Source organism: Chaetura pelagica, unplaced genomic scaffold (assembly GCF_000747805.2).
Source record: "Chaetura pelagica isolate M959 unplaced genomic scaffold, ChaPel_1.0 scaffold159, whole genome shotgun sequence".
NCBI classification, from domain to species: Eukaryota; Metazoa; Chordata; class Aves; order Apodiformes; family Apodidae; genus Chaetura; species Chaetura pelagica.
This window is the reverse complement of record NW_009954555.1, coordinates 1,356,768-1,366,038: the sequence shown is the minus strand read 5'-3', so window position 1 is coordinate 1,366,038 and position 9,271 is coordinate 1,356,768. Positions and strand designations below refer to the sequence as shown.

Sequence of the window (9,271 nt, the reverse complement as noted above, 5' to 3'; positions counted from 1 at the left end):
GCTCCTTTCCCCCCCCCCTCTCTGTACTTCAGTAACTTGCAGCGAAGATGTCGGAGTATATCCGGGTGACGGAGGACGAGAACGACGAGCCCATCGAGATCCCCTCGGAGGATGACGGCACCGTCCTGCTCTCCACCGTCACCGCGCAGTTCCCCGGGGCCTGCGGGCTGCGCTACCGCAACCCGGTGTCTCAGTGCATGCGGGGGGTGCGGCTGGTGGAGGGCATCCTGCACGCGCCCGAGGCCGGCTGGGGAAACCTGGTCTATGTTGTCAACTACCCCAAAGGTTTGCCTGCCTTCCTTCCACCTTGCTGTACACACTTGCTTCTGTCAGTCCCGAGGTCCACGCCAGGCTCTGCCAGTTCCACGTGCCACTGTTGAACCCTCTGGTTTGCAGAAGTTCAGCCATTTTATTCAGTATTTCTCCTGCAGAGATTTGACCCCAGTGAACTTTCAGACATGCAGTAAGATTTTTTAGCTCTCTCCTCATACATACACTTTAATGACAGAGTCTTTATTATCCTTGGGAGTATTCACAGCCTTATGTGGGCCTTTGAAAACTGGCGTGACAGGGTCTCTGTGCACTCACAGATTCTTCTTCTCAAGCCATGGTTTGGTCAGAGGTACCACTTAAAAAAATTATCAGGAAAAGAGGAGCCTGGCCACCTACTCCACCCCTCCAAAAATAAAAGAAGGGAAGTAAATTGCAAATATTCCTGTTTAAAAAACCTGTCTTCTTATAGGACTGAATGTTACTGGATAACACAGCAGAACTAACTTCTCAAACTGCATTCTAGAGGAGGACTGAAGTATAGACTTTTCCTTCTCTCCTTGCAGTTGGGTATTTCTTACAATAATAAGCTCCCAGCAGCTGCCACATGTTACTTGTAAAGCTGCTCTTTTCTCATCATAGTCTGTGATTTTATACCATGCAGTTCCATCATCAGTGGAAGCAATTTTTAGAGTTGCAGATTATGTCTAATGTATTTCTTTCTATTCAGATAATAAAAGAAAAATGGATGAAACAGATGCATCATCAGCTGTGAAAGTGAAACGAGCAGTACAGAAGACTTCAGATTTAATAGTCTTGGGTCTTCCCTGGAAAACCACTGAACAAGACTTAAAGGAATATTTCAGTACATTTGGAGAAGTTCTGATGGTGCAGGTAAACCCTTCTGCAGCTCCAGAGAGGAGGGATGTAAGGTAGAAATGGGTCTTGTGACAAAGCCAGTAAAGACAGAGCCAGATAAACAAAGAGAAGATCTGAAGCTGCATGTCTCTGCTAAATTGCATTTTGTTCCATGATCTTTGTAGCAGCAGGTTGTGTAGGTACAGGTGGCCATGAGTATTTGGGAGTGGTAGTTCATGCAGATCAGCTTAATGGCTCCAGAATTTTTCATCTTTTTATCCTCCCAGGAGGGGGATCTCCCATGAGCCTGATCAACTTGGCTCATTTTTTATCTTGTGTTACTTGCTGTGTGCAGCTGGAGGTGTTTGCCCCTCTTGTGGTCACCCTGCTCGCAGCTGCTCTGCCTGTGCCACCACAATATTGCAAAATATTTATATCCCATTTTTTGTTATGCTCAGTTTCAAGGCAAGCTAGGAACTGTCATTTGTAGGTGTCACAGGCCCTGCTTTGACTCTGGTATTACAGTAATTGAGTGAAAGGCAGGCATGTTCAGTGAGGTAATAAAACCTTTTTTTTTATTTATTTTTTTGTCTCAGGTGAAGAAGGACATTAAAACTGGCCACTCCAAAGGTTTTGGTTTTGTTCGGTTTACGGATTATGAAACCCAGGTCAAAGTCATGTCTCAGCGGCACATGATAGATGGAAGATGGTGTGACTGTAAACTGCCCAATTCTAAGGTACTTTTGTATTTATTGCTGGTTTTCTTTTTAGCAAACACTGAAAAGTTCACTTCTTTACCAAATGCATTTGGTGAGCAGATGAACAGATTAATAATCCTGTGAATGAGTGGGACAAGTTAGCAAGGAAGGAAAATAGGGAGGAGGTGGGTGGACAGGAAGTGTACCAGAAGTGTTGGGAAAGCAACTGGTGATGTGGGAGGATTAAGTACAGAGGGAAGTCTGAAAATACTGTGTTTTAATGTCCAGTAGTACCTGCTTAACTTGTCTGCTGCATGAATAAATGGGAGAATAAAGCAGACAGGATAACTAACCTGGGGAAGGTCAGAAAAAGACTGAATTCAAAACTGAACCTGAAGCTTCTCTCCATCTGCTATGTCTATATATGCAGTTATGACCAAAAACAAGCATCCTCCTGCAGGGCCCTCCTCACTGTTCCCATGTGTTGCTCCCATCTTCATTTTCTTGTGACTCTTCCCCATCTGTACCATCGTGCAGACTCATTCTCTGAAGTTTAAGTCTAATTTGCAATCTTAAACTTCTTGGTCTTCAGTCCTCAGAGCAGGACAGATTGAAAGGAGCACTTGATCATCATGTACTTGGTCCTCAAGGATAGTTATGATTTCTTTCTTATTCCTTTTCAATTCCCTGCAGCAAAGTCCAGACGAGCCCTTGCGCAGCAGGAAGGTGTTTGTTGGGCGCTGCACCGAGGACATGACGGCAGATGAGCTCCGACAGTTCTTTGCCCAGTATGGAGAAGTGGTAGATGTCTTCATTCCTAAGCCCTTCCGAGCTTTTGCATTTGTTACGTTTGCAGATGATCAGGTACGTCTTAAAATATTTTAACGTCCTATTTAGACAGCCTGTGTTTCAGCAGCTTGATAAAGCCTTATTTCTGGAACGACACGTGGAACGTTTGTCCAGTGTTCTGAGAATGACAGTATTACTGGAATTGATGGAGTTCTCCAGGGTTACACTTTGCAGATGCTGTGGTCCAGATAGGTTTTTATATTGTAGTTAGTGTAGCAGTGAATGCAAAGATAAAACACTTCCAGTTGGATTAAGTATATGCATATGCTTCCTTTGCAGGTTAAATATCTGCTCAGAGTCATGGTATTTTTTGTCTTGCACTACTAACTTTATAAAATAAGTCTAACATGTATTTAATCAATCCCTTATTTCTTATAGGTTGCCCAGTCTCTTTGTGGAGAGGACTTGATCATTAAAGGAATCAGCGTTCATATATCCAATGCTGAACCTAAGCACAATAGCAATAGACAGTTAGAGAGAGGCGGAAGGTTTGGTGGTAATCCGGGAGGCTTTGGGAACCAGGGGGGGTTTGGCAACAGCCGAGGAGGTGGGGGAGGCCTGGGCAACAACCAGGGCAGTAACATGGGCGGGGGGATGAACTTTGGAGCCTTTAGCATCAACCCCGCCATGATGGCGGCGGCGCAGGCAGCGCTGCAGAGCAGCTGGGGCAGGATGGGCATGCTGGCCAGTCAGCAGAACCAGTCGGGGCCGTCGGGGAACAACCAGCCTCAAGGCAACATGCAGAGGGAGCAGAACCAGGGCTTTAGCTCAGGAAATAACTCGTATGGCGGCTCCAACTCTGGGGCAGCCATCGGCTGGGGCTCGGCCTCCAACACTGGCTCCAGCAGCGGGTTTAACGGAGGCTTTGGTTCAAGCATGGATTCCAAATCGTCAGGCTGGGGAATGTAGAACCAGTGGGCTCTGATACTGACTCTATGGTGGGAAATCAAATTTTTCTAACTCATGGTAAGTATACTGTTAAATTACATATATACTAAAAATTTTCCAGATCTGTTTGTTCAGTGTGCAGTATATTCAGCAGTATTTTTGACATTTTCTTTTTTTAAAAAAAAAAGAAAGAAAAAAAAAAGAAAGGTAAAAGGAATTTTCTAAGTTTTGTTACATATCTTGTTGGGATACTGAGTGTTTGGAAGTGGACTGCTGTTTGCCCGTTAAACTAACACTACAATCAATAGGAAAGGTTTCTCCTGTAGTACTTTATCCCTCGTTTCCTGGCTACCTGAATTCTTTGCATGTTCAAAATGGAAACCATTGGTCAGAAACAGCATTCTCTCCCTCTTGTTTTTGATTTAATCCCACCATAAGACTCTCCAAGTGCCCCAGTTGGAGAACACGGTGTCGTTTTTGTTTTGTTTGTGTTTTTGTTTTGTTTTTTTAACACTGTCTCCCCTCCATACTAAAGTACGATATGAAGGCTTCATTTAATCTCTGCAGTTCATCTCATTTCAAATGTGTATGGAAGAAGCACTTCATTGAAAGCAGTGCTGTAAATATTCTGCCTTAGGAATACTTCTGTCTACATGCTTTCTCATCCAAGAATACTTCATCACACCGCACATGCTGCGTCTTAGACGGTGGGTGTTCCATTTTTATCCGCTACTCTTTATTTCATGGAGTCGTATCAACGCTGTGAACGCAAGGCTGTGAGATGGAACCAGAAGGCTGTTTGAACTTTTGAAACCTTGTGTGGGATTGATGGTGGTGCCGAGGCATGAGAGGGCTGGTATGTGCGAGATAAAGGAGAGAGCGCATGCAGAGACCTGGTGGTGCATTATGGGATTTTATTTTACTTGGCGAGATGTCTCTCAATCCTGTGGCTTTGGTGAGAGCGTGTGCGGAGAGCAAGGATAGCAAAGAAAGTACGAGTGTTTCTTGCATCCAAAGGACATCCATATGTGGAAGACCTGAAGTGGGTTTTATACCTAGTTGATCAATTAGTTGAATGTGTTCTGTGAAATGAATCTTTGTATTTTTTTTCCCTTATGTCAACTGCTGTGAATGCTGTATGGTGTGTGTTTTTTTTTTTCTGTTAATGATCTGTAAGTGTGGTAACGTGACCTGAAGATGATGGGGTTTGAGAGGAGAACATTGAGCTTGTGGTGTGCTTTGCAGTAGCTCTTGGAGCAGAGATCACTAGCGAGCTCAGTGTGCCTCCTCAGGGTGGAAGTTCCACTGTCTGTAAGATATCCATAAGAATGCTGTTTGCTGCAGTTTCGTGTTTGGATGCTTTTTATAACGTTTGTCACTGTAGGAAATTCTTAAATAAAACTGATTTAAGTAATATGTGTCTTTGTTTTGCAGCCCTGAATGCAAAGAATTCATAGCAGTTAATTTATTTTACCTTTTTGAGATGAACTTCTGTAAAGCTTTTTTGCAGCCATTCGGTTTGTTTCAGATAACAATGCTCTAAAAGCTGCCACAGCCAACGGAGCCACCGCTCAGCACCCGACACCCAGCTCTAACCCACTCTATTTTTGCACTGGTCAGTGATACGTGTAGATCTAAAATCCAGTTCCCACATGGTTGGGTCCCTGCTCCTAGAATGGTAAGCAGTTCCCTCCAGATTCCATCTGTGGCAAGGAACGTTAGTTATTTCCTGAGCAGCATTGGGTTGGGGGAGACCAAACACTTGTTGTCAAGGTGTTACTTCTGTCCACGGCACCTGCCTTGGGGGTGGATGGTTTTTAACTTGTTTTTAGACCAGTCCACTCATGGGAAGTAGGGTTCTGCAACACTCAACCCAGAAGAAAGCTAGAGACTCATGTTGAAAACTAGTCACAGGAATGACTTCCCAGCTGAAGAAAGCGTTAGTAAATATGTACACAGACTTTGACAGAAGTCTTGATCTGAAAAACTAAGTTACTACAGGAGCAGAAGTGTTGACTAAGAGGCAGCTTCTTAAGACAGGACACTTCAGCAGAAACTGGTGGAAGATTATTTCCACTAGCAGAAGGAGCTTGAGGAGTTGTTTCATCTACTTGCACTTGAAACCCACTGAAGCTCAATCTGTGTTTTTTATACACCACACAACTGCTGTAGCTGTCAACATTCTGGCTGTGGATATTTACACAGTTTTTAATTATTTATAACTTTTCCGGTTACATCTTCACTTACTGTATATTATATTGAGGCTTGTGAAGAGAAGACCATCTGAACAGTGGACAAAGCTGCACTACTGTTAGCTTTCCACTTGAAATAGGAATAAAATCAGCTGGGTCTCAATGTACATCTTAAGAAGGGTTCTAAACACTCAAGCTGAGAAGTGATCCCACACTATTGTTGAAAATATATCCCACTGCAAAAAGTTGGTTAGATTTTTTTTTTTTCTGCACCTAAATCAGAATAACCTCCCAACTCTGTACCATCTGTGAATTTTGCATTTTAGCACTTGCACTAGTACCAGCTACTTCTGCTGAGTAACACTTAAAAATGGTATTCTTGGACCTCCCAAGACTAACTGTGATCCCCCCCTGCAAGGAACTTCATGGTAAGTTTTTGTAATGAGCATGGCTTTAATTTTGTTTAAAATGTACAGGTTTAGGTTTTAACAGGCTGGTTGGCAGCACTGAGTAGTCTTTGGTAATGATTTTAGCCTTCCTTCACCCTCAGAACAAAATCCCTGAACGTTTTCAAGTTTTAGTGGTATTTCCTAAACGCTTTGCATACTCTAGTGTTTATAAGTGAGTAAGTAAATAAAAATGAAAAAATATTGAAGTATCTGGAGTCTTCTGTTGTTTTTCTTAAAGGTAATTAATTTTCAGTTATAGTCTAGAAAAGTGAAATATTAATGATAAAATGCAAGGAAGGGGAGATTTATGTCATTTTAAGGGGATACATATAGTCAAATGATTTTTGTAACATTGCTTCTAATCAGTTCTGATAATCTTGCCCCCCAAATGCAGCTGGTGCTGTGGGGATTCACCTACCACCCACCATACACTAGGGAGGGGTGTCAGGTACCTCAGCGCTCTGCACACCACTGGGGGTCTGTTGGTTCAGAAGCTGCAGCCTCACAAGAATTCTCAAGACTATGTAAAAGAAAACAAAATAAACTTTATTAAAGCAGTACCTTTTAAAGGTAGATGCTAGTTTTGTAAATCTAAAGGACTTTTAACAGCTGCTGGGACAGAAAACAAAAAATGTGTTCATATGCTCAGGTTTTGTCTTTTTTTTTTACAGAGCTGTCAAGGCTGGTTATTAAACATGAAGGATTTAGTGTTGTTTTCTAAGTATTTAAATATTCTATTAATATAATCTAAGTAACAGCTGGTAGGAGCTACACATAAAACACTTAAGATGATGCTTTCCAGTCCCACAGCTGTAACTGGTGTCTCTTGTAGGTACCTCATCCCCCAGAGCAGTCTGAGCCCCAGGACACCATCCAACCAGAATCCATTTGCTGTCCTGAGCCCCTGTGCCCCTCCACTGCCCGCTCCCTCGGGGGCTGTCACCAGAAGGTGTTTCCATTACACTAATTTATCTGCACACAGATCTATGCTTTCTTTTGGGCTGATGGCTGCCAGCTCAGGGTGCAGCAGCACAGAAGAGCTCCTCAACTCAGTTCTTCCTCACCCCAATGCAGCCACCCTGTCATTAGCTTGCCCCTAAAATCTCTGTTCTTGTCCCAGTGAACAAATGGGTGTGATATTGTTGCCACCTGAGACTTGACACTACAGTCTGACCAATGCAGCAGCACTGTCAGAGTTGACAAGATCACTTTTATAACCTTTATGAATAAAGATTTTTTTTTCTGCCCAGGCTTCTTCGTAACAGAATGAGCATTTGTTCAAAATCCCCAATTTAATCCTCAAAGCTGAGGGGTTTCTTTGATCAACTAGAGCATGAACAGCTGTTAGAACCCAGTTGTCACACAACAGTGACCCACCTCCTAATCCTCCCTTCTCTGTAATTAGCATCACTTGCCAGGGAAATGCTCCAGGCTTGGCTCATCCTCCTCCAATCACTTGCTCCCCAGTTCCACTTCTCTGCTTTCCACAAACTGCAAAACAATGAAGGCAGCAATAACTATGAAACATTTTAAGACTCACACACTGAATTATTATGCTTATATGGATTAAATTAAGTTAATGATTCTAAATGTAATTCCTAGATTGTTTTGGAATAGTAAAATTGCTTGCAAATTAATATTTGATCTAGAGTACAATCTTCATTAGTCAGTATTACATACATCCTCTGGAAAAGTTCTGTAATTATGGGAGACAGTTTATTTAGGAATTGGGGCATATAAAAGTATATTCTGAATGTAAAGGTAATTGGAATATATGGATATTCTAATCTTATAGACAAGAGGAACAGTAACACTTTTACACTGTAAAATGTTTCTCCCAAAACTTTGTCTTGGATCTTTAGTAATTTCACAAAGAAGTAATTCAGCATTTCAAGCATTAAAAAAAGACAACCAAAAACCCAAACCAACAAAGCCACCCCCACACTCTGCACTAAGGGTACTGAGTAGCTTTTAACCTTCACAAATACTTCTGGAACATGGTTCAATTTTCTTGGCAGAAACAATGCCAAGCAATTTAAATGCAACAACAATTCAGTTACTTAGGAAATTGCATTTTCCAAAAGAGCTGGAATAAACTGAAGGTTCAGCTTTCTGCTCTCTCCAGGGGGAACTGAACTGAGTTTCAGGCATTAATCTGAAATGCTGGCAGCACAGGGAACCTCAGGCAAGACCAAGGCACATTAAAATAGTAAACAATGTAACAGATAAATATAAAGTCAATATTAATAACCACAGGGAGTGCCAGTCACACTGGCTGGTTATCACATGTTTAGTTTTGTTACTGTTCCTCCCTGTTAACCAGCAATTGCAGCACTTGCTGTTCTGAAAATGAGAGTAACATCAAGGTGCTGATCTGATTTTTAAAATGAACATTCAGCAATGAAGTGGTTCCACCTCATCAACTGAAAGGTACGGAAAGAAATCTAAGCAAGCCATGTTGTCACAGCAGCTCCTTACCTTTTCTATACAAGATGGAACAGCCCAGCATCCATGGTCACTGCAGGCTGGCACTTGGGAACAACCCTTGCCAAATGGAGCTCAGCCTTGCTGTCTGTAACAAAGCACAACCAGGGGCCAACAACAGTCAGTAGCTTGTTAATGATTTTGCAGCAAGTGCTAATTCCAAAGCTGTTTCATATGTTCAGGGATTACCTGGTTCACAGGTAGAAGGGGTTCTTGCTCCTCTGGGGTTTTTCCAGTATCCAGCATCACTGCATATGTATTTACCTGCATTTCACAAAGAAAACAAAAATAAGAACAAGTGAACAGGGCAGCTGGACATCATTTTAATGCAACACAGAAGTGACACTGGACAGGCAGTGTTAGACACTGTATTTTAAGTTTCCTTTGACTCTGCTGCAGAGTCATGAGAAGGTAACTCTGCATCACTCATCCCCTCTGGCTGTTTGCTTTTTAGAGATTTCAAAGAATGGCAGAAATTGAAACATCTTCCAACTTACAAATACAAAATGCACTTCAACATGAAACATTATAGTTACCAAGCAGAAGAAAATGTTTCTGATTCTGCAACTGCTATCATAGTCTT

At 42.3% G+C, this 9,271-nt stretch overlaps 1 protein-coding gene across 1 annotated transcript; it reads left to right on the top strand.

The window, feature by feature from the left end:
* The first annotated feature begins 37 nt into the window (after positions 1-37).
* TARDBP (TAR DNA binding protein) lies at positions 38-4,977 on the top strand. Its single transcript, XM_010005140.1, has 5 exons — positions 38-285; positions 1,001-1,164; positions 1,725-1,865; positions 2,520-2,690; positions 3,054-4,977. Exons 1-5 carry the CDS (start codon positions 48-50, stop codon positions 3,582-3,584), a joined length of 1,245 nt encoding a protein of 414 aa, XP_010003442.1. The 5' UTR covers positions 38-47; the 3' UTR covers positions 3,585-4,977.
* Positions 4,978-9,271: the final 4,294 nt, after the last annotated feature.

Excerpts from the sequence above, each read along its gene's own strand:
- TARDBP (XM_010005140.1), top strand. The coding sequence starts at position 48 with ATGTCGGAGTATATCCGGGTGACGGAGGACGAGAACGACGAGCCCATC. Across the intron at positions 1,165-1,724 it reads GAGAAGTTCTGATGGTGCAG|GTGAAGAAGGACATTAAAAC; the intron begins GTAAACCCTTCT and ends TTTTTGTCTCAG. Across the intron at positions 2,691-3,053 it reads TTACGTTTGCAGATGATCAG|GTTGCCCAGTCTCTTTGTGG; the intron begins GTACGTCTTAAA and ends TATTTCTTATAG.